Source organism: Acanthopagrus latus, chromosome 21 (assembly GCF_904848185.1).
Source record: "Acanthopagrus latus isolate v.2019 chromosome 21, fAcaLat1.1, whole genome shotgun sequence".
In the NCBI taxonomy this organism is placed as follows: domain Eukaryota; kingdom Metazoa; phylum Chordata; class Actinopteri; order Spariformes; family Sparidae; genus Acanthopagrus; species Acanthopagrus latus.
Genome location: NC_051059.1, coordinates 1,165,734 through 1,190,895, shown reverse-complemented (window position 1 = coordinate 1,190,895; position 25,162 = coordinate 1,165,734). Strand labels below are relative to the sequence as shown.

The 25,162-nt window shown below is 41.0% G+C and overlaps 1 protein-coding gene across 10 annotated transcripts in view; it reads left to right on the top strand.

Annotated features, from left to right (window-relative positions):
* Nucleotides 1-24,635, top strand: part of depdc5 (DEP domain containing 5, GATOR1 subcomplex subunit) — a 35,244-nt gene extending 10,609 nt beyond the window's left edge. For 2 of the 10 annotated variants that reach the window (XM_037084604.1, XM_037084601.1), the window contains 24 exons: nt 3,824-3,944; nt 4,033-4,256; nt 4,359-4,559; nt 7,204-7,339; nt 7,443-7,534; nt 8,376-8,435; nt 9,446-9,629; nt 11,744-11,904; nt 12,291-12,411; nt 13,066-13,233; nt 13,411-13,630; nt 14,288-14,424; nt 14,531-14,633; nt 14,876-14,938; nt 15,828-15,943; nt 17,268-17,348; nt 17,984-18,116; nt 18,294-18,393; nt 18,552-18,791; nt 20,776-20,945; nt 21,795-21,966; nt 22,055-22,115; nt 23,857-23,939; nt 24,029-24,635. In XM_037084604.1, coding sequence (XP_036940499.1) covers nt 3,824-3,944; nt 4,033-4,256; nt 4,359-4,559; nt 7,204-7,339; nt 7,443-7,534; nt 8,376-8,435; nt 9,446-9,629; nt 11,744-11,904; nt 12,291-12,411; nt 13,066-13,233; nt 13,411-13,630; nt 14,288-14,424; nt 14,531-14,633; nt 14,876-14,938; nt 15,828-15,943; nt 17,268-17,348; nt 17,984-18,116; nt 18,294-18,393; nt 18,552-18,791; nt 20,776-20,945; nt 21,795-21,966; nt 22,055-22,115; nt 23,857-23,939; nt 24,029-24,327 — 3,446 coding nt within the window. In that variant the 3' untranslated portion in view covers nt 24,328-24,635. The other 8 variants (XM_037084602.1, XM_037084605.1, XM_037084603.1 and 5 more) reach the window with 8 other exon arrangements.
* The last annotated feature ends 527 nt before the right edge of the window (nt 24,636-25,162 follow it).

Sequence of the window (25,162 nt, the reverse complement as noted above, 5' to 3'; positions counted from 1 at the left end):
AATGATCAAACAATCAGTTGCCCTTTATTCAGCACAGCAACAACAGTAGAGACCTACAAGGCCGTCAATCATCAGTTTGACATGTGACAATTTGACAGAGCATAGAATGTAGCAAAATGACACTTAACAAGTACCTTGTCATCATATTAACATGGATTAAAGTTCTCGGTCACTACGATGGATTTCCTTCATTCATACTTGAATACTAGCAAGGACTCGTCGTGCTGCTACGTTATCAATTATTTTTTGATTTTAGTCAACACGTGAGAACACGTCTGACATGGAGAGTCTACTGTTGTGTGCTACATGTGTGAAATAACAATTATAGTCTGGACTTTCTTTGGAATATATCTGTGTAAACGGCTTCCTTGCGTCTCTCCCAGTGTTGCCAGATCTTGCGAGAGAAACAAGCAAGTGGGCCTATGAAAACAAGTCCAAAACAAGCGACTTCTCTAGTCGTGGTTAAAAAAAAAAAGAAAGAAAGAAAGAAATCATTACTCTTTGCACACACACATAAATATCACCCTGAATCCAGAAATGTATTCAATTGTATCATTGCATTTATTATTGTTTTCATACGTTATGATCCTTTTTGGTTTTAGTTCCAGGACTTCAAAACATTATGACATACAATACAATAGGAAGAGGATCGAGGAAGAAAAAGCCCCAAAAACCTGTGACTACCAAGCGACTTTACAGAAAAACAAGCCCAAAGTCGCTTATAATAAACGGACTTGGCAACTGTGGTCTCTCTCTCCCCTCTGGCACCGTGACTTACCATGGTTACAGGAATGCCCTGAAACTTTATATCAATCACAAGTTTTTGGTTAGTTTGACTGTACAAATTCATGAATGTAGACTGATCGTAGCTCATTGCTGAAATCTTGTATTATAACATATAGAACAAATGTAAAGCCTAAGAACTTATTTGATTATTAACAGTATGTTAGTGATGACAGAAAGGTGATAACTTGCCATCAGACTGACAAGGCTGCAAAAATTGCTGTTTATATGATATATTTTTTTGTTAAATGATAAGAGGCTCACTTTAAACAATATTATTATTAATAATAATGATTAATGATGATGAGGAGGAGAAAAAGAAGTAGAAAAAGAGTGTACTGAAAAGTTCTGTAGATGGTTGATTCTTTGAGAGAGTAAAACTTGAGAGAAGCTTGGCAAAAAAAGGCACAGTTTGATTTCATAGATTGAAAATTATATTGAAAAGACGAAAAAACATTTTAAGTGTGAATAGAACAGCTGTTCAGATCATCCTCCTGTAAAACGCTGTTGTTCAGATATTTAAACTTGATGTCTGCATTAGAGAACATGGTGTGGGGTGAGGCCTTAAATCTTATATTATTTTTTTTAGCACGTGTCAAGTAATGTGCCCTGTAACGTGCTTCACAAATTACAAATTGGGAATTTGACTTGGATACAGCTCGAAAAAACATTTCAGTCAAAAGATTTTTTTTTTTGCTTTAATCCATGTATTAATCCCAGTAAAGAACAGGAAAATGCAATGGAGACACTGGCTTGCTGAGGCTGTGCGACAGGTTGTAGTTGCTCCTCCTCCTAAAAAGACAGAAAAAGAAAAAAATCCATCATTAATTTTCAATAGTCATTTACAAGCAATGATGCCACCAAGGAACTAATACACATTGACAGATCTAGATACTGATAATACTGATGAAGAATGTTCAGCAGACACTGCCAAAGTAAACCTAAATTAAAATAAACTAAACTAAACTACAGTACCTGAACTGCACACCCAAAGATCTGACTTCAGTGATGTCATCCAATCTCCGCTTCTTCAGTCTGAAGACTGGTGACACCTCATCTTGCAAGATGGCCTTTGAAGTGTCTGTCTAGTGGGCAAACATTTTGCCATGGCTCAAATAAAAAGAGTAGAAGAAAAAAAATTATGTCTTATAGGTATAACATAGATAATGTATTAACATCTCCAAGTCAATTAAATGTCAACATTTTTGTGCTCTCACCTCCCAAGGACAGAGTTCCCCATTGGCATAACACACCACCGCTTTTCAGAACTGGCATGTCCATCCGAAGAAGAAAAAAAATAATTACCACTGTACATGTATGTCAGATTAAATGTTATCAAGGGATAGAAAAGGGAAAGAATTAAGGGAAAGAAAAAGGTCAGATGACGATTTTACAGTGAAAACCACAAATATGTTTAACGAACCATTTTTATTACTTATAATGCAAATATGAATTGTTGTTTGCTAAATTTGTGCATAGATGTTTGAAATTTACGAAGTTATATGTAACTATTCACATTTAAATGCAGGCAATGCCTCAGGCTCAGGCCTCCCTCAGCTCCTTCCAGCTCAATGAAGAGCTGCACTGCCTGCTCCACATTCAGCTGTCTCCTCATTGTTTTGACTTATTAAACAAAAAACGACTCCACTACACACTAAACACACTACATAACACACTAACTATACATTCCAAACACGCTAAATTTCACAAATCTCTCAACTGTCAAAATTCGTTATCTCTGTCGCTGTCTCTATCACCATCACTGTCGCTGTCACTCTTTCACCGCTGTCCCTCCCACAACTTCTCCCTGTTCCTCAGCAACCAAATCACGTGGTTTGCCACATAATTATGTGATTGGTTGATGTGGTGCCTTTTTCCACCAAAAGGAAAGGGAGTAGCACAGGTTTTTTTTTTTTTTGCTTTCAAACACTTCCTGCTTGCGGACACTTTCGTGAGCGAAGCCCGTTTTGACCGTTTCTTCCTGCACCAAACGTACAGCAAACGTGACGGTAATGTTTGTGAAAAAGCTAATCATAAGTCCGGTTTTACTTAGCCTATCATCACGATTTAAAAACTGGTATATAGTTTGAATGCCGCACCAACACATATATCGGAACCGAGACTGACGGAGACTGTGTCTTGCTGCTACGTCATCTTAAATTGGTCACGTGATTTGGACGCACCGGCACGTCCATCGACTCAGGAGGTGGGGCGTGGGGGTGGGCTCTGCAGTGATTGGCTCTGATGCACACGTGGCTATGGTGTGCAGTGATTGGCTATGGTGCACATTGTCTATGGTTAACAATGCTAGCGGAATTGGTAAATCATTTATGAAATCATTTATTAACAGTATCATTGTAGTTCAAACAAATCCAACATTGCTCATCATTAAACCACGCAGCAGCCATGTTGAAAATCTCAGGTCAGTCTGATCCTGATCTGCAGAGATATTTGACACAGACAGACATACAGAGATTTCTCACTTTTATAGAGAGATTATCAGATTTGGAAAAAATGCTCATCCCAAGAAAAGGCACAAATCCTCGTATTAAAAAAACCTGGAATCAGCAAATGGTTAACATTTCTGCTAGGAGAATGAGTAAAGTTATAATCATGATCATTTTCTTTAGCGGTGCGGCTGTAGCGCAGCAGGTAGAGCAGGTCGGCTAGTGGTCGGAAGGTCGTTGGTTCAAATCCCGGCTCTGGGTTGGGCTGAGCTGCATGTCAATCTCAATATTATGTATATATCTATTGTATTTCTTACCTTGTTGTTTATTTTTCAGTATTGTTATTGTTTTTTTGTACATTGCTGTCCTTTGGCTGCTGTGGCAAACAAATTTCCCCTTTTGGAATTCTGATTCTGATTCATTATCATTGTAATCATGCAGGCTTCATTGATGTGGGGAGCATGCCCAAGTTAGCATTTAGCATTTTCAAGGCTCCACTACACAGCGTCACACAGCTGCCAGCATCGCTGTCTTTTCTTAGTGGTATTGAATTGTTCTCATATTCCAACCTTCTCCTTCGTAACCTTGTCTAGCTCTCTGTGCTCCAAAGGACTCTGAGAACAGCCTGCCTATACAGGTGGACTACGACGCCTATGATGCTCAGGTGTTCAGACTACCTGGTCCTTCACGAATTCAGAGGAGCACGAACTTCAGGTCTTTGACTGGTTACCCAACACAGTAGTTCTTTCAAGTGAACCTTTTGGATATTCTGGCCCATTGAATGGTAATGATTGTGTTTCAGGATGGGTCGAGACAAAGAGGCGAGTGGGAGGAAGAGCTGGGGTTCAGTGGACGTCAGTGCAGGTATTGGCGTGTCCCCTCCTGTTCGCTCAGGAGGTCCTGAGGAACAGCGCAGCCTGGCTTCTGATGAGAGTCTGGGCACTGTGTCCAACATGCTGCTTATACCTCGTATGCCTCCCCTCCAGTATGAAGTCAGCAGTTCCCTGGGATACACCAGCACCAGAGGTAACTCCTCCAGACGACTACAAGTGATACAGTGTGTTCCATCTTTTTCTTGCCTCCATCCCATCCTGTGTTCTTGTTGTATTTTGTAACTCTGCTGTCTAGAGTTGTTGGAGAAGATGATGGACTCTCAGCGGGACTCCAGTGCCCCGGGAAGGTTCACAGTGGGAAGTGCTGAGTCCACCCTGCACATTCGGCCAGGAGGTTACACCCCTCAGAGAGCACTCATTAACCCCTTCACCCCATCCAGGATGCCTATGAAGCTCACCTCCAACCGGCGGCGCTGGATGCACACATTCCCTGTCGGTGAGAGGACACGCACTCATTCATGCAGTCAGCAATTTAGTGGACATAGTTGAAGTGTACTGTGTTATAGGGGGAAGTGTTTATGTTATTTAGCCTCTCATAATTGATATAAATGGGTTGGAGAGAATAATAGAAACACCTGTCAACATAATCAGTACAACATAGTTTAACAGCACCTTAAACTGCAGAACTCCAAAATCCAAATCTACACCTCTGCAAAACTCTTTTAAAGCACAACTTTGTTGCATGACTGCCGTCTATGACTGACTATTTCCACTAGTGGTACCATATAGAGCGCTGGAGAGTTAACATATTTTTTTGGGCTAACCCAGAAGTTAACACTGACCTATGGGATTGTTGAATTGTATTTCGGATTGTCAAAGAAAATAATCTCTGTGACACCATTTTATGATATTTACATGTTCTGTTCATCAAGATAATCTCCACAGATGCACACAACTCTGTGATGTTTGAAGCATAAATTAGATGTGTAGCAGTGAAAAGCTAATGTTATTACATAACTGCAAACATTAGGGGTGGGAGAAATAATCGATTCTTTGATGCATCATGATGCGGACGTGAATGATTCTGAATCGATTTACAAAAATCAAAAATCGATTTTCTAAAAGTTAATTGACAATTTAATGTTGATGGAATGCAAGAGGCGGGTCTCGTAATTGCGGAAGTGCAGCGCCCGAACAGTTGACGGTGCACACATAACATGACATAACATAAATATGAGATGGCTGAGCGCAACATTCAACCCACAGCCTCTGCTTCAACAGCAAGCATGTGGAAGCATGGTTGTAGTTGCTTCCAGCTAGAGGACCATCAAGCAAGCATTATCAAATTTTCCACCCAGCTCAGAAAGAGCGAAGCGAATTACAAACTTTGTAATTACTTTGGACTTGTGTCTGTATTCAGTCGCGCTTTGTTGCACACTGCTTGCATTTCAACACATTGTGCAACAGCTTTTTGCACGTGTTGAAATGCAAGCGGCATAAAGTAGAATAGCATTGAGATATTGTGCCTATCACCTATAACAGGAGGATTTTGTGATAAGAGAAGTCTTATTCTTATCAAATCAAATCAAATCAATCTTTATTTATATGGCGCTTTTCATACAGAAAAAAAGTACCTCAAAGTGCCTCACAGAAATAAACAAACAACAGCAGAAAAATAGAAACAGCAAAATAAAATTAGGAGAAGATAGTTAAAAGAACCCAAACCCTCCCACCCCTTCAGACGTGGACAGAGACATACACACTCATACACACACTCACACATATGCACGCAGACGCACACACACTCATACACACCCATACAGTAGCTGTCACTAAAGAGACATGGCTGGACAGCGAGACCTGGTGCATGGAGGAAGCTGCCTTTCAGGAGCCAGCCACACTGGGAGAGATGTCGGGCCAAGGCTGCAGGGAGCACCACCACAGAGACCACCCCAACCCGGGCAGACAGGAGGCCCCACACCAAGGTGCAGAGCCCTCTGGTCACCCGGGCCAGAGCCGTCCATGGGACAGCACCCCCCGCGGCCAGACCAGAGACCACCCCCAGCCCGGCAGGCCCCCAGGAGGAAACACTGGGGATTAAAAACTGACAGACTTAAAACAAAAGCATAGAAGCTGAAAACACGAGGGACTAAAACATAAAAGTATATCGGCTAAAAGCACAAGGGACTAAAGGGTAAAATATGAGACATTAAAACAGTAAAAGAAAAAATAAATAAATAGATAAATAAAATAAAATAAAATAAAATAAAATAAAAAGGATTTAAATGAATAAATAAATAAATGAATGAATGAGTAAATAGAAAAATAAAAGTGCCCTGATTAGTACGGCATAAAGGAATTAAGAAGAATTTAAATTTCAATTAAAAGCCTGGTTAAAAAGGTGGCTGAGAGCATTTTTTTCTTTAATGACTCATAGAGAAGAAAAAATAATCATTTTTTTTTATCATCAGTGACCAAAAGTAGCAGTGTTTTAGTATGAGAGCTGATACATAAGTCCATAATGTGTTGAAATGCAAGCTGCATCGATTGTTGCAGTGAAAGATTTTTTATTTTTAGGCTACAGTATACTCTTTTTCTCTCAGGGAAATGCTCATTGTCTGTAACAGGAGGATTCTGTGTTCAAGTCAAATCTATTTGTGACAAAGAAAAGCCTTGTCTTCAATAAAATATTAGAGAGGGTAATTAATCTGTTGATGATCTGTCTTTAATGATCATCACAAAAGTAGGAGGAGATTAGCAAACTCAGATTGTATTATTATTATTATTATTATTATTATTATTATTATTATTAAAAAATGGTTGCATTGATAGTTGGTTTAGAATCGAATCGTTGACCTCTGAATCGGAATCGAATCGAATTGTGATGTGCCAAGAGATTCTCACCCCTAGCAATCATATATTCCAATCAACAACAGTCTAAATCAGTCAAATGGAAGATACCTTGAAATGTTCTTAACCAAAATGTCTGTGGTTATTTAGTGCCACGTTAAACATCAAGCTTGCCGCCACATTAAGTTATGATAGAGAACTACTTTGTAAACAAGTAAGAGCCAGAGACTATAGCTGTTATGCTGCCATTTTTCCAAGCACCAGACTATATGTGCCACTGTTATTTTCAGGTCCCTCTGGAGAGGCAATACAGATCCATCATCAGACCAGACAGAACATGGCTGAACTCCAGGGCAGCCAGCAGAGCGATCCCGCCCACACCTCAGCTGAGCTGCTGGAGTTGGCCTATCATGAGGCCACTGGAAGGTTAGAAAGGCCAACCATAAGGAACATAAATTGTCTTGGTAAAGATTTTTTCCCTGAACCATGCGCAGTGATTTAAATGCTTTTTGTTTGTCTTTTTGGTAAGGCGAACAACTTCAAGACACGCAGGAGAGAACAGCCTTTACATTGGTGGAGGGATGGAGGAGTTGACGGGAAGTCCAGGGAGCAACAGCAGTGGTGATATGCCAGTTTAAAAAAGTGTCTTCCTGAAACACACAGAGAAATATTGAGAGATGGACTGTTGGTTTGGGTCTTAAATGTAAAATAATGATTTAGGAAAGAAAATGATGATGAAGCCACTTTTCATTTTGAATTTATTTTACAACCTGACAAAAGAGAAAAAACTGAATGTGATCATTTTCTAATCCTCTCTGACATAAACTCAATAGAAAACAGTACAAAGACAATATATTTAATGTTTGCAAAACAAAAGCTTCTAAACACATGGTTGGAACATTCCACATAAAACTGGTTCAATGGTAACAGGTATCATGTTGGGTATGAAAGGAGCATCCTCAAAAGGCTCAGTTGATCACAAGCAAGGGTCCGGCTTGGTTCAACACTTTATCGAACACATGATTGTATAGAGGAGATTACTATCTGTCCTCAGGAATATTAAAACAAACTGTTGACAGTTAACACAGTTTGAATGTGAAAACTGATCTTCGCTGGTCACAGTTCAGCCCCAGTCTAGTTTCCAGACATGTTCACTGCAGTGATTATTGTGTTTGATGAATCATTTAGTTATTGTAAATAAATTGTTAGGTTTTTTTTTGGACTATTGATTAATCGCTCCAGTAATATTTGAAGCAACAATGCTGAAATGTGCAGGTTCCGGCCTTTCAAATGTGAAGCTTTGCTGCCTCTTTGTCACGTGTGACAGTACTGTTGGTTGGATAGGAAGTTTCCTTTTCTTGGAAACTGGGATGGGCTTTTTTTCTCTCCTTTTTGACATTGCAAAGACTCATTGATTTATTGTGAAAATTTAAGATGTGTTTTTTATGTGATGTCTGCACAGGACCTGTAACCAACCGTGGCTCCTCGTTTGAAGACTTTTCTCTCAGTGGTGCCGACCCAAGTGAGTCTGTCTTACCCTCACAAACGCATAAACTTGTCAGCTGTCACAAACATCGTCATTTAGCCTTACGTCAGGATCAGGTTCATATTGTTAATCACCTAACTGATTATGGCAATAAACCGTCGTAGGTATCTTTAAGCTGTGAGGGTTTATTGAGCTTTGGCGGACAGGTTTCTCCACTGGGAGTCTGACTCCAGGGGTTGCAGCTATAAACGACTCATACAGGTCATGTGGTTTGGGGTTACCCTCTCCTCCTCCTTATCTACCCTCACTTTTGTTGTCTGACTCTTTCTTAAATCTCTCTCTGGGCCTCCTGTTGATCTTAATTCTCATTATAGAATATTAACATGTCTTAATATCCTCTAATTAATTGGTACTCCCATAATTTCTCAACACTATGACCTGTTTGCATTCAGCAAGCCTTGTGTGAACATCTCATTCCTGCATGGCGGTGTGCATGGTACATTTCTCTTGATTGACTGTAACTTGGTTTTTCTCTCAAACAAATCTGACTTGTGCACAATATTTTTGTTTTGCTCACGATCTGTATGTTTGCATGATACAATGTCTCTGCTTAAATTCACTCAGTCACTGTACAGTTGACACCTTTTGCTGAGCTAAGGACACATTTTTCACGAGATTCTGAGTAATGCCGATCACTGACTGATTGTCACAGGGCTACAATCTGCATGTTTGATCACTGCTCCACAACCACAGGCCCCTCAGGAATCACCAGCAGGGGCAACGAGGCCAGTAAAAGTAACACTTTCCTTGTTTTTTTTCTTCCCCTCTCTTCTACTTTCTTTTTTCATTTTGTGTTTGTTTTTTCATCTTCACATTGTCATACTCTCCTTCTCTCCCCTCACCCACCCCACTGTACTTCCCCTACCTTTCTATATTCACCCCCGCCCCCCACACACATGTACAACTCCACTCTGGGTACATGCATTTGTCTCTGCTGTGGGGATTTTTTGTTTGTATTTGTGTGTATGGTGTGGGTGCTCCTGAAGCCCTGCTGCTGTCTGCGCCCCCGACAGTGCCCAGCTTTTGCTGCACAGTGGGGGTGGACTGGAAGTCTCTGACCACACCAGCTTGTCTGCCTCTCACCACCGACTACTTCCCTGATCGTCAGACCCTGCAGAACGACTACACTGAAGGCTGCTATGACCTGCTGCCCCACAGTGACTTGGAGAGGTAGAAAGATGTCTGTCTTTAGAGTAAAACCAATAAGTTTGTGCCTGCAACTGGCAGCTGTTTATTGATTCACAGGCTTAAGGGAGTAAATATTACTGGGGAAGAAACTGATCAAAATGTTGAGCAGTTGCCCTCAATTATTATGTGATCACACAGCAGTAAACTGTAGGAGCAGCCCTGAGTGATGCAGTAAGTGCTTTAAGGAAATATCATGCCCTGGATTTTTCCTCTTAGGCTACATACAGTCTGCATTATGTTTGTTGCAACTCTATGCAGCCTCTATAGAAGACTGCAAACATTATTTGGGAATAAGGTAAGCACTGTTACATTCTCTGCCATATATTGGGTTAAAAAAAATGAATATACAATTCATATTTTTCTGAAAAAATGCTAGAATTGAGCAGAGAACCGTTAGGGTTAGAGTTAGAGGCTCATTCATACGGTTATATGTAGCAACGTCCTTGGCAGTGTGTTACTGGCCCGCAGCCCTCACAGCCTGCAGACAGACAGAGACCTGCTCCAATGAAAGTGCGCCTGAAAGTCTGGTCAGATGCAAACAATGCAAATGCAACAAGTATGTAAGGGTGGAAACATGAGAAATCTTTTCCAATATCTAGCCAAGGAACATCAGTTAGGTCTACATACTGGCAGTGCAAATGCTGACTGCTGAGCCCGGAGTTCATCTCTGGTTTCCTCATCCACCTCGGTGTTAAAGAATTAACTATACGAACATCAGTTAATGATTAAAGGTAACCACTAGTCTGCTATTGTTTGTCTACGGTATGAACATGTTGCTTTCACACATTCAGTGAGAAATGGATCATTTAGAAATTCACAGTTCCAGTTTCAGAGCACTCAAAGCGTCCTGTATGGAAGATATTTCAGGTCACAATCAAAAATAGAAATTAGAAGTAAAACAAATCAGTAAAGAAAATTAATTAAATTATTTCACAGCACAACTAGGAATAATCCTGCTCTTTAAAAATCTAGTCTGGGCTTGACAGTTTTACTGACCTCATCTTAAAAATGTAAAAAACACATTTTGAATGATAATCCCAAATCAAATTTAAATTTGCACATTAGCATTTCATATCCAGAAATGTATATTATAAGCCCTACCCCTGACAAGCCCAGTAATGAACTGGACACATTTTCGACCAGACCAAACTCTGTCCAGCCATATGCTAGGTGGTGACCTAATCTGGTTTTAAGTGGGGTTCACACAGTTGGTTATAACACAGAGGTTTACAGAGCCTTTCCAGTTCTTTGGATTGGTTTGTTATAGGGCCATTATTATTGAAGCTTCCACCTTTGAAACCACGCCTACACCACTTCTTTTTTTTTTTTTTCAGACCAAGAATCTTTGTTGTTTTGGGGACTGAGAGTCACGACTGTATGGTTGTGACATCATGGCCTTATAGAAGTCCTTCAGAACCACAAAAGGCTTTAAGCAACCTTGTTTCACATATGCAGTAGCACTTCCTAAGACCTGTGAAAACACGTCACACGGAACATAAATCAATCCAAGTGTTTGGTTCCCTCTAAGAGCCAGAAGCACCTGAACCTGAAGCACATTAACCAGTAGCACTCATCTTCAGTGAGGGGCAGGGATGTGGTCCTCTTCTGCTGGACTCTCTGTCCCACTGTTACACAATGACGTGTTTAAAATAACTGACAGCATCCGCTAATCTAATCATAAAATAAGAGTGTAGGAACGGTGTGAACCCACCTGTGTAGGAGCATCTAATGCGTCCTTTGAACAGCAGGAAGCTGACTGTGGTTTAGATCGAGCCCACCGTTTCTGAACACAGGCTGTGTTTATTTCTCCATGGATTGAGTGTTTTGATAAATTCATCCAGCACCTAGACATGGAGATCTTACTTTCTACAATGGCGCCTTTAAAATTTGAGGCGAAGATAACAATGGCATTACAGCAAACCAAACTGACATGTTTCCTGCCTTCTAAATAAGCAGATTTACATATATGTACATCCTTTGTACATCCTGTTGCACATAACAAAATCCTCTGCATAAGAACTCCCCTGACCAGCATTAAGCAAACCAAGGCTCCGATTGTGTGTTCATCTCTTCCTAAGCGTCTGTCTCTTTCTCAGGAGGGAAGATGAAGCCCCAGTGATGAGTGCATCTCAGGTGTTTGAGGAGTTTATCTGTCAGAGGCTGATGCAGGGATACCAGATCATCGTCCAAACCAGTAACAGGAAACCACAGCCCTCTGTGGCCACGCCACTCGGCAGTAGCCCTCTTTACTCCAGAGGTAAATTAATGTTTGACATCATTTGTTTCTGTCTGATGTATTATTTTTTAAATCCTACACATTTTTAGGTTGACCACTGTAGTGTATCAGAATGTGATTATGTGTTATTTGATGGATCATTAAGTATGGCTTATTTCTCAAATAGCCTCATGTAAAGTTATCCCTTGAAATTGGCTCTTCAACGTAATTTACCTGGTCCACCTTTTAGTAATATTCTCAATTATACTACAACTTGATAGATACTTGTTATGAGTTGTTATGGAGCAACAGTCTGCAAGCAATGGTTTCAGTATTTAAGACAGTTTGTCTCTGAAAAGACATTTCAGTAGAAGATGTCAACAGAGCCATGGTGACTCCATGTGTCTTCTTTCATCATGTGTTTTCAGGTCTGGTGTCTCTGCGTCGAGCAGAGGAGGAGGAGACTGTTTACTGGCTCAGCATGGGACGGACCTTCCACAAAGTCTGTCTTAAAGACAAGATTATCACTGTTACTCGCTACCTGCCCAAGTGAGTATGACTGGCAACCATGAGAACAGATGGGACTAATTATGCCATGCCAATGCTCCCAAATGGGTCAAGTATCTTGAGAGGTTAGAGGTAGTGTTCCAACTAGTATTAAAACACTAAGTGTAACTGGACATTAACTGTCAAATAACAGTAAAAACTATTACATCTTTTAATAAAAAGCTAGTGAGAGGATTTTAAAGGATGCTGTCTGGAGGCTGACTGACAGTCAAACAAAAAAGCTGCTGTAACCCAGCTGGAGGGTTAGGGTTGAACTGCTGTATGTATAGGGAGGAGGAATTCTTAATCTATAGTGGGGTCCAAAAGTGTGAGACCACTTAGGACATCTCTAATATTGTCAAGTTATCCAGGAAATATTCAGGAAGTAAGTGAACACGTCAGAAGTTAAATTGTTATTCCAAACAAAGAGGGGCTTTCTCAGCATCAAATCATGGCTGACTTTTGGATTCCAATGCATTCCAATGAAAAGGAGGACCAGTGTCTGTTATAGGCCCTTAGTTCTATGTCATATGTCTCAGAACTGTGTTTTCTACTTGGCTTGGCATCCCCAGGCTCCTTTCCCAAAATACCAGAAAATTACAGTACCAACTAGAAATAACTACAAAGCTGATTGTCCTGTGCTTGTGTGTGTTTAAGATATCCTTACGAATCAGCTCAGATCCAGTACAGCTACAGCCTGTGTCCTCCACACTCTGATGCTCAGTTTGTGTCCTGCTGGGTGGAGTTTGGCCATGAGAGACTGGAGGAGTACAAGTGGAACTACCTGGACCAGTACATCTGTTCTGCTGGCTCTGAGGACTTCAGGTACAAACATACAGACAAACACGTGCACATCATGTGTATGTTGTATTACCACTCAGATGTGAGCACTTCGCTTTTTATACACTAGGATGTATGTACTTTATTTTTAATATAGTTATAAAATGATACAACAATGGAATGAGTAAGATACAGCTCTCTGTCATCCCTTGTCCTCCACAGTTTGATTGACTCTCTGAAGTTCTGGAGGACTCGCTTCCTCCTGCTGCCAGCCGGGGGAGTTCGGCGCGTGGCAGACGGGGAGGGGCACTGGGATGTGTATGGGGAGGGAGGTGCTGGGATGGGTGGCAGTGGGGACGGGGTCCTGCTGGATGGCTTCATTCGCTTCTTGGAGGGCCTTAACCGCATTCGCCGTCGCCATCGCTCCGACAGGATCATCAGGGTGAGGCTCTCTCAGGTTACATCACGATTGTACAAGAAAACAGCCTCAGAGCCCTCACAGTTTGCCATCATCTTCTTTAGAAGGCTGCATGATGTTGGAATACACCAATATTGCCAGATTTTCTTTTCTGCAATATGAATGGTGATATGGAGAAAGACTGTAATTTGTAATGATATATACTGTATATATTTATAAGATGTTATAAAATAGAAATAAAATAACGTGGTCCAACAATTCAAAATAATAAAGCAGCTATGAAATCTGCAGGAGGACGAGTTTGAGTTGACATGGCACGTCCCACAATGTGACTGTTACCCATTTGTGCACATGCTGAGATGATATATCATGCAGTCCTTATATCCGCTTTCTTACAGTAGTGAAAAGTAACTAAGTAGCTAAGACATTTCATGAGAAAACCTGTAGTTGATTGATCAATACAAACATTTTTGGATTCATTTCATGTGACTGTGCTATGAAAATCAACCTCTGAGACTTCAGAAAGTCTGCCTGAAGTTTGCAGACAGCAAAGACGCATTTCTTAAGATATGTCTCTGCTGCGCCCTGAAACCAATCCAACAGATCACTTGTCACAAATACAGTTTCTAATCAGCATAAGAGAGTGATCATGATTCACATCCCTCTGCTTCTGTTCCACAGCAGAAGGGCACACCAATGAAAGGACTGCAGGTTACCAGTCCTCTCCCCTCATATCCCACTGAACCTGTGGCCCCCCCACAAGGCAAGAAAGGCACCTCGGCTTTGTCAGCCTTATTAGAGATGGAGCAGAACCAGAAGTGAGTTTCTCATGGGACTGCACACTAATGTGTGTGTGTGTGTGTGTGTGTGTGTGTTGGAGTTTTAAATCTCAGTATTAACTACATTCTCTCTGCATCATGTCAGGACGCTGGATGAACAGCAGCAGCAGCAGGCAAAGCCTTCAGCAGCCGTCAGCGACCTATCAAATGTTGCTACTGCTCCCACATATGTAGACAGTCCCCGCAAGGTGAGTGTCTGTTCCCTGTGTGTTCATTAGAATTGTTTTTGCTTCAGCCATTTAGCTTCTGCAGACACATCTGAATGTATTTTTTATCAGCAGCAAATGCTTTGTTCATCTTTGTTGGTGCTTCAGAATAGGGGTTTTGTTTCTCTCCTTCCATCTGCTTTGTTCTCCATGCCTCTGTTCTGTTCCTGTTGCTGAGCTTTGGGTGTTTGATTCTGGGTTATGTTCCTCCTGTATGCTGACAGGACGCTGCCTTTATTTTGGATTTTATACGTAGCCCTCGTTCCTCCTACATCTATCACTCTCAGGTCAGTAACTAGGTCCATGGGCATCACTGAAGCTGTGTTTTTGTTGTGTGTGCTTGTGTGTCTGTGCTGTAGCTCCTCTAACACAGTCTGCATTGCTGCATTAGCATGGTGTGCGGAAACCCAAATGTTGGAGTCACATGATGTTTGTCAGATTTCAGTTCTCACTTTCATTGAGTTTGTACTTTGTGCTCAGTACTGTAGTGCCTGCTGGTAGATGCCATTGTCAAACTCTGGGATCATAATTAATCCACAGTACCTCTGTGATAGTTTGAGTTGTTGAAACTTATAGATATAAAAAGTATTCAGTGAGGATAGTGGTGACGAATGTAATGCACTGACAAAAATGTTGACACCATGAAAAGTTAGTGATCTGACAAAAAGTGTAAAAGAATTCAAGTTGTTAACACTAGATGTTTGTATCCAATAAACGCTCAACACAGGTCATATAGATTAATTAGCTCCACTTTAGCTGTTTCTGGCTGTTTACCAAAAATAAACATATTTCCACACATTTCTCCAGTGCTATCTATCCACATGCTGTATATGCCTCCACTATACAGTGAGGTCTGTAGGGTTGTGTTTTTAGTATTAACAGTACTAAAAATGACCTTTGACACTTTACATTGTAAGTTTGTAAGTTTTTAACAGCACACTTCCTTTTCTCTGAGACGGTTTATGGAAAGAGACACATTTTCTCTAAATGTCATGATCTGTTTTAATATCAGTGCATGTCGAACAACATTGTATGGACGATACCAATTTACCTGGTACAGGCCTGTATTGGTCTATAAAAATGGACATCTGCATGGCTGGATACCACTAGATGTAAATGAGGAAGCGTTTTTGTTTGGAGCATACTGATTGAAGCAGCTCACCTTTTGAAGTATAGTTGCCTGCTGAAGCCAGCGAGGCTGCAGATAAAGGAGTCCAGCCAGCAGTGACAGCTGGAGCAGCAGCACAGCCTGCAGGAGAGACGACAGCCGGCAGCAGCTCTGCAGACACCAGGTAACCTCTTAGAACATACTGCAGGGATGCTCCTCACAGCATGTACAAATGATTGTTAAAGCAGTGTAATATTTGATTATGTTAAAGCTGGGGTTAGTCAGTTAATCTAGAAGCATTGTTTGTGATAATAGTAGAAAATCTCTTGACATCCTGACAGCAGTCAATAAATCAAATGCTTTGACAATAAAAGAACAAAATCCAGTAACTGTAGCTTTCATAGACTTATGAAAAACCCATCCAATCATCTTATTTGGCCATTATGAAAATACTGGACAGGCTATCTGTCTGTCTACCTCCAGTTGTGGTCACACGTTTCTGTCCACTTGTAAAGAACAGGTACATTATGGCAGTCTTCAGTTCCATTGATTTCTACAGCTCTCATTTTTGTGTAGTGAAATGACACAAACTAATTTGTCACAAAAACAACACAACAAGTGGACGTTAACTTTTGACCGTGATTGTACATATTTGTCTGCCTACACACACTACCCCGTGCAATCATTGCAAATGACCAGAGTCTTCCACAGAGCTAGGCGAATGTATTGCAAAACTGATTAGAGAGCTAGTGGCACAAAAATGACAGTAGATGAAATGAAAGTAGAGTCAAAATGTTAACTTACTATCTTGACAGTGATGAATATTAACAATAGCCAGGGTTGTTGTTTATGCTCATCATGAAATTGTGAGGTGCGTTTACTTAGACTTTCAGACTGTTAATGTCTGCTAATGTTAAAATAAAGCACACATCCTGAGCTGAACAGAGCTGTGGTGAAAGCAACAGCCTCCTTCTTTGGCTAATGTTAGCATAAAGCACACCTGGAGTAACTGTAGTGCTGGGTAGGCTTTTTCGCACTGAGGTATAATTGTGGTGGCTATATTGCTTGTGTTTAAATTACTGTTATTTCAGAATTCTTTGATGTATATATTGGTCTTAAAGGCTCAGTCAGCTTGCTGAATTTAGCGAACTAGCCACTAAGACACCTCCCAATTGACCAGCAGCGAGGGCTGGGAGGCAGTCTGAAGCCAGGCAGTGCACATTCATGTGTTATGGAGAGTGGCTGTGAAGGGAGGAGGAGGAGGAGGAATTTTCTCGGCTGGATACTTTCAAAAATTGACTCGATATTGTTTCTACAGCCTTACCAAGCCCAGCTTTAAACAAGCTGTAGTAATTGTGTCTTGGATGTTTTTATTTTATGACATTAAATGTAATTTCAGTTCAAATTTACCAGTAAATAAACTGGAACTGAAAACTTGATCATAAATTCCTGATAATGGCACTAAACAGTAACATGTTGTCCAGCACTGATCAGGGATCTTTTCACAGTGGGCAGTCTGCAGCGGGAGCCCTCTCTCTGTCCTCTTCCTCAACACTTTTGGAGATCCTGGAAGCCATCAAACATCCCACGTAAGCTTTCTTGTTGTGTCTATTTGGCCGTCACTTCCAGCAACAATGTTTTGAGTAAAATTTGAATGTATTACAATGTAATGTCTTATAGTTTTTTTCTGTTAACTTATCTCAGGATTCCCACTCACGGTGTCATGATTACCATTCTAAAACAAAAATGGACCAAAATTTAAAGGTGGATTTGGATTTGTGATGCTAAATTTGATCTCTTGTTGTTTACTTTTGAATCACTGAAGTTGGTGTATTTTGTAGGATAAAGTCAAGCTGTTGTTGTGGAATACCCCTATTTTTTAAAGAAGTTTTAAAATGTAAATGAGATCTGTCTGAACATAAAACCAATGATCTGTTGAACTAATCCAGATCCAATTGTCTAACAATGGCAGAACCGTCAGTGCTGAAAAAAGGTAAAATCAATTTGTGAATTCGTATCATGACACCACTAGTTCCTATGTAGTATGGAAAAGTGTGAAATTTAGGGTGAGTAATTATCATGTCTGGAGAAGTATGGAAACATATTTGTGTTTCTAGACAAGCCCAAGCCCGTGTCTTGTCCAGATTTAATCTTTTTTATCTGGTACCTATTTGGAGAACATGTTTTTCAGGTAGCATAATGTCTGTGCTGTCCGGTATCACAGGACAGGTGTGCAGCTGCTCGCAGAGCAGAAGGGTCTACCACTTAACTGCTTTATTAGCGCAGAGGTCGTTCATTGGTTGGTCAACAATGTGGAGGGCGTGGCCACACAAGGGATGGCTGTGGATATCATGCAGGTAAGAACTGGATGTTGAAATGGTGAAGTGATTAACCCGGAAGTCACTGCTGGTTGCAAAGAACACTTAAACGACCTCAACTTTACAGACTCAGACAGAACAAACATGAATTAGTTAGCGAGCTTTAGAGATCTGTTAGACAGCCTACTCCTGTCTCTGTGTGTGTGGTTTGTGTAGAAAATGCTGGATGAAGGTTTGGTGGCCCACGCTTCTGGAGATGCCATGCGCACATTTGTCTATGGATTCTACTTCTACAGAATTGTGGGAGAGAAGGATGGTGAATGGATTTAAGATACACTAAGTTTTGCACATGCTTGTACAGTATACCCATACCCATGCACTATACTGTATCTATATATCCATAATTACTGCTAAGTCATGTAAAGGTTTCCAGTGGGTTTTGTCATGAAACTCTGTCTGTGCCGTCCTGTGCAGGCCTGACATCCCAGCCTCCACCCTCGGCAACTGGAGGCTGGTCAGCTGCAGCCCTAGAGGACTTTGCCCTGTTCCAGAGGAAGTGGTTTGAAGTGGCCTTTGTGCTGGAGGAGCGGCGACCCTGCGACCTCCCAGCATTCCTCCTGCCCTGGCTACCCAGCCGGCCAGCTTCCTACGCAAGTAGGCACAGCTCTTTCAGCCGCAGCTTTGGAGGACGCAGCCAGGCCGCCGCACTGCTAGGTATACCCAGCCTGATCCTCCTGATCCAGCCCACACCGCACAGGAGCTGCAATGTCCTCACTCATCCAGTCTGATGTTGATCATACAGTCCAGTTCAGAGAATTGCCTGAGTCCAATATTTACATGCACCACAGGGCAGAGAGGGTACATGTGTTCAAGGGCTCTTGGTCAGGTAGTTTGATAGAAGCCAAACATACAAACAGAAATCCTACATGGTTCTGCGTTATTTATGCAGACTTTGTGGCAGTACAGTTTGCCCTGCCCTTCACACGACAAGGATAGTCCTGAGTACCCTCCAGTGGGTGATTCTATACAGTTTTCATCCACATCAGTCTGGCCATTAAATACCTGTGAGTGTTTAGAGCAGACCACACTCCCTGACGGCCAGTCAGGAGGACTTACGCAACCATGTCTACTGCAAGGGAGTGAATCAGTCCTCCCAGCAGTCATTTCCTGATACACTGTATGTTTTTCTTGCACAACTCATACAGGGCTCTCACTCATTTGAAAAAATTGTAAATGAGCAAATTAGATCTTTGGAAGTCAGAAAAGAACACTATGGTAACGGCCCACTGAGAGATGGTGTTTTTCAAAACCCAACTTTCTACTTTGAATGTCCAAAAGAAGTCAAGCTGAAGGGTAATGCCACCAAGTTTACACATTAAAGTGTGTTTACAGGTCTTGGGGAGTGCTTCTGCATTTGTGAAAAAAAGGCGATATAAAGCCTTTTGTGATGAAAAGCCTGCACTGATGGCTGCTGAGTTGCATTGTGGGTAATGTAAGCACAAGGTTTTAAAGAGGCAGAAGAATGTATGGAATAAAGCATGTGATATCTCTAGTTCTGCTCTATTAATTTTGATCAATACTATACTACTTTATTCACATTTGCAGCGGTACTCCTCAAGACCTGTAAACACACTTTAATGTGTTTAAGTGGTGCAGGTACCTTCATTTAATGATATAATAATACAACAAAAATAATGAGCCCTACACGCACATAAAAACAGATATACCGCTCACCATTACAACTTAATTCACAATAAATCATGTTCCATCTCACACAGTAGGATTCTCACCATCACCACAGTGTTACATTTCATGACTTCTAGGTGGACTCAGCTTCCTGACAGTGGACTGTAGATCTGCATGGAACAGCTGGTGGTGTGTTTTCTAGTGTGAAGTGTATAACGAGTGTCTCCTGTAGCTGCCAGTCTTATCCCCCCTCATCCACACAGGCTCTGCCCCTGTGTGATGTGGTCACGATCAGATTTTCTCACCTCCATCATCTAATCAGTGCATGCTGCGTGGTGCAGCTGATCCAGGAGCAGTGGACAGTATGTGTGCTGTTTCAGTGCATGCTGTGGTATTTATTGGTGGCTGTGGTTTAGTAGTGCTGTGGTGTGCAGTATCCTCACCTGTCGCTCTCTTCCTAGCTCTTCAATATGAAGCACTATCACAACACAGCACGTTGTGACACTGTTTCTGCCTCGGCTCCATTCTTGCTTCATGCGATCGCTCAAAGCTTCATTCATCAGCAACACATATGCAAATAAGTGCTTTCTCAGTTTGCTCTCTGACCCCTTGGACTGGTTTCCTGGAGTACACCTAATGTGAGGCTGAAATCATTTACCACACACTGGCTGCATTCATAGCTTATTAATTATTCAAAGTGTTACTTATGATACCAGGAAACCTCTCTTTGAACTGAGTTGACTGAGACATTAATGCTGTTTTCACTTCCCCATGTTTATACCCGTAAGCATTCATATGACTCAGTGTGTCAGTGTCTTTAACATCTGTAATTGACACACTGAATAACAAAGCTGCTCATCTTATGACATTTAAAGTCAATCCATGCTCACCACCTGCGCTGTCACTCCTCCGTCTGCCTGTCCATCCTGCCATTCATCTCCTCCTTTGTTGCTTCCTTTGTCTCCCGTCTTCCTGTTTTCCACCTCCCACCCTCCCTCCATCTGTCCTCCAGCTGCTACAGTCCCGGAGCAGAAGACAGTCACTCTGGACGTGGACGTTAACAACCGCAGTGACCGAACTGAATGGTGCAGCTGTTATTATCATGGAAACTTCTCCCTTAACGCTGCCTTTGAGATTAAGCTGCACTGGATGGCTGCCACTGCTGCAGTGCTCTTTGAGATGGTAACGAGACACCTCCCCACCGCCCAACTATATTAAATGCCATTTTTTGTATGCCATGGCCATTATGTTTTCAGGTTGTCCGTCAATCCATCTGTTTTGTGTTCCAGAGATATCTACTAACCATCTGGCCAAAGCCCATCCTGTTTCCTTATACCACTTTGTACCTCAAGAGGAAATAGCCACTATAGTTTCAGCTGTCAGATACATGGCATAAGGTCTAAGTTTTCAGTGTAATAAATGAGGAAGATAAACTCACAAAATGTCATGAAAGGAAATATACTTACACCAATACCAAACAGAAGAATACAACCGCACAGCATCTGATTTTGAGTTTCTGTCTTCTGTCAAACCAAGACGATCATCAAACCTCGTTTACTGATCGCAAAACACAGCATAAACAAAATCACGTTTGTGGTTTGGTTGAAATAAATCCTCAATACACAGTAGTTTAAGATGTGAAAATATTGTGTCCCCATATTATCCCTCCACACAGGTCAAGTTTCTGCTCCTGATCTATGACATTGAATGATTTGTAGAATATTATAATGTCACATGGAAGTTTACCTTTTGGGATATTAAATCTCATTACTTCATCATTCCATCCTCTTTTCATAATTCTTCTTTGAATAGTTTAGTTGTGTTTTGTACGGTCACAGTGACTATTTCTCAGGACATTTTTGAGATATCACATTCACAAGTACGGGACGGACAGACATATACATAGCTGGACAACCTGAGGACATAGTGCCTCCGGCTGCAGCTATCACTAGCACAGAGGCTTAACAAAAGGTGAAATGAAGGAACAGATTGGAAGAAACTTATTGTTTAAAACCAGTTAATGTCTGCCAGGTTCAAGGGTGGCACAGGAAGGCAGCCTCCTGTGGTTTCCTGTTAGTCCCGGTGCTGGAGGTTCCCTTTGCACTGACGTCGTACCTGTACGGAGATCCACTGAGAGCCCAGCTCTTCATTCCTTTGAATTATCACTGTCTGCTGAAGAACACCAATGACAACCTTTTTGAAGGTACAGAAGCCATCTAAGTGAATGATGTGTTCATAAGTGTGATATGCACAGTAGCTCAGTCTCAACATCTGTCTGGTCAATTAATCAGGTTTTGAACCAGAGACATACTGGGACAGGATGCAGCTGTTTCAAGAGGCCATACTCTACAGGTTAGTGTTATGTGGTATTGCTAAATTGCAGTAAGCTATGGGGTCATACTTGTACAGCAATATTTGGAATACGATGGGACATTCTGAACACAAAAACTTTTTTGCAAGCTCATTGATAATGTTTTGAGAAATTATTATTACTGGTGCATTGCCTGTAGGAAGCTTGTATTCCTATAGAAAAGTGGGAGGTTAAGTAGCTTTTTCATGGCTGGCCAAATGAGGCTGTGTTTGAAGGTGGGACGTCAGGGATAGAATTGGCTGTTTTTGACTACTTTTGATTTTACCATTATATTTCACCTTAAAACTATTTACCTTGCCTTGTTTGGTGTCATTATTTTCAGCACAACCTCACATGTGACTTTTCATTTTGACATTACTATATGAATACTGTGAACCTAAAATCACAAAATAACATAAAATAAGAATAGGAAAAAGTTTGATTTTTTAATGTGAAAACCACAAATATGTTTAATGAACCAAATGCATTAGTTATAATGCAAATATAAATTGTTCTTTGCTAAATTTGTGCATAAGTTTTTGAAATTTACAAATTTATATGTAACCATTTGCATTTAAGAAACGACTTTTGTCTCTGACCTAAAGCTAGCATTCACCAGATACTCCCTTTCTTTCTGTTATCCTCCAGTGTCATTTCTTTCCCCATCTCCTGTCTGTATGATCATAATATCAAGAACATTTTTCTCCAATCAGCAGTCAAATAAGAGAGAAATACAGTACATTACTTTATGGCACTATCCACTACCACTATTTGAGCACCCTTTGATAGCTTGAGAAACCAGTCAATAAGAAGTTAAGAGTGAAGGTAAATCCTCTTTTGTTTAAAAACCAAAGCCTGTGCTCTCCTCCACTCGGGCTCTGACCACGGCTGTCTCCACCAGAACTGTCCAGCTCCAACAGCTGTCTGCTGCTTAACACTAACAGGGTCGCTCATTAATCCAACACATCACGTGTCCCTCAAATCCAGTCTGTTAGTACAATGACAGCACAGAAAGACAGATGAGCCTGTTTGTCAGATATTTGCATTTAAATGCTCCAAAAGGCACAAACACGTCTGAGCAGTGAAGATCAGTTCCTGCAGTTTGCTGAGATAAGTCTCGTGGCTAGCTGTCTCTCAAAGCAGCCACAACTTTACTGATGCAAGTCTCAGCCTTAGCATTATTTAAATGTGTGGTAGGTTAAAAAAAAAAATCCCCACTGTACAGCTGTTATGAGCTTGAAGCAAGCAAGAGCAACAGATTGAAGACAATAATTAAAGCTCATATTAATAATATTTCTATACAGACAATATATATGTGTGTGTGTATATATATATCTATATCTATATATCAGATTATATATATATATATATATATATATATATATATATATATATATATATATATATATATATATATATATATATATATATATATATATATATCTCACAATATCAGTGCTTTTAAATGCAAACAATATAATGTCTTGGATTTATTTAAATTTGCATGTGTCATTTAGATTTCCTAAAACTGATGCATTATATTGAGTGATAGTAGTTTCTCTATAAAATGTCATTTATGTCCTTCAGAATCTTCTTCTGTGCTCAAAATGTCCCATCACGTGTTTAGTGATTACAGTGTTATAACCATCCTTAGAGTAAAGGATTACAGTTCCCAACCAAACATTTTCCTTGAATATCTGAGAGACATTAGGCGTGAATGTTTAAATATGCTCTTCTTCCCAGATTTGGATTTGTCCATGATAAGTTCTCTGCCTCAGCGTTTAATTTCCCATCAGAAAACAAGCCCCAGTATATCCACGTCACAGGTTTGTCACAACACACCGTTCAAACATACATACTGTCTTTCCGTGTTACCTGGAGGCTGACGAGCTTCATGTTGCTTTTGTTCTGCCAGGCACAGTGTTCCTGCAGCTGCCGTACTCCAAGAGGAAGTACTCGAGTGGGCAGCAGCGCCGACGCAGAAACTCCACCACCTCCAACAACCAGGGGCCATTCGGCGGCGAGGAGCGGGTCGGTTACTACTGGGCCTACAACACCATGCTAACCAAGGCATGGAGGACAAGCGTGCTGGGTGACGAGAGGCTGGCTGACCGTCTGCTCAGAAACTTCACCGACTTCTGTGCTAACAAGGACAACAGACTGCTTAACTTCTGGGACAGCTGCCAGGAGAAAATGAATGCCAGCGCTCCCTGACAGGAGGAAAACAAGATGTCACAGAAGAAATGTTTTTAATTTGTATTTACCTAACGACTCTGCTGCTGCAGTTCAGAGTCAGATAGTGACTTTGACTGGCCTGCATCTCTGAGTGACCCTTTGCAAGGATGAACCACTGATCTCTGTGGATGTTTACAGCTTTACAGGTTTGACTCTACAGTTTGGAATGATGGAACGGGACATTTTGAATATCAGTTTCATGCCTTAAGAGCAGAAATTGTCCTCCATTATTGTCTTGTACTATTTCTTTATAATTTACACAATATAAAGAATAAGACACTTGTTCATCTGGAAGTTTCTTTTTTCATGTCAAACCAATCAAATACAAAACAGCAGTTTTAGATTTCCCCTTTTTTTTTAATTTCACATCCCACATGACATCACTTCCTGTCTTTTTCAGTCACATGCATCGTTATGATGAGACATGTCTGTTTCAACACGGCAAACTGTGTCCAATCATCAGTGTTGGAAGATGAATGGACACATTGGACATTATTCCCAACAAGTCCCTCCCTACCCGGCTACTTTTAGAGGAATCAAGTAAATATATGAAAGCAAATAACACTCCGACTCCTGTTTCATAGGGACATTAAATGAAGAAAGTGAGAAAACGGTCCTAAATCCATCCCTTTACCCACATCCACAGCAAATGGAACAAAGATACTCTGTCGGTTTTTGCATGTCCAAGTCAAGACACAAGTCTCTGAAGGCAGTAATGACCTTTCTCTCATTTGCTGTGTAGCATCTAGTCTGCAGAACACTGCAGAGCTATATATCTGAGGAATTCAAAACGTGTGTGATCGCTTATTATGCT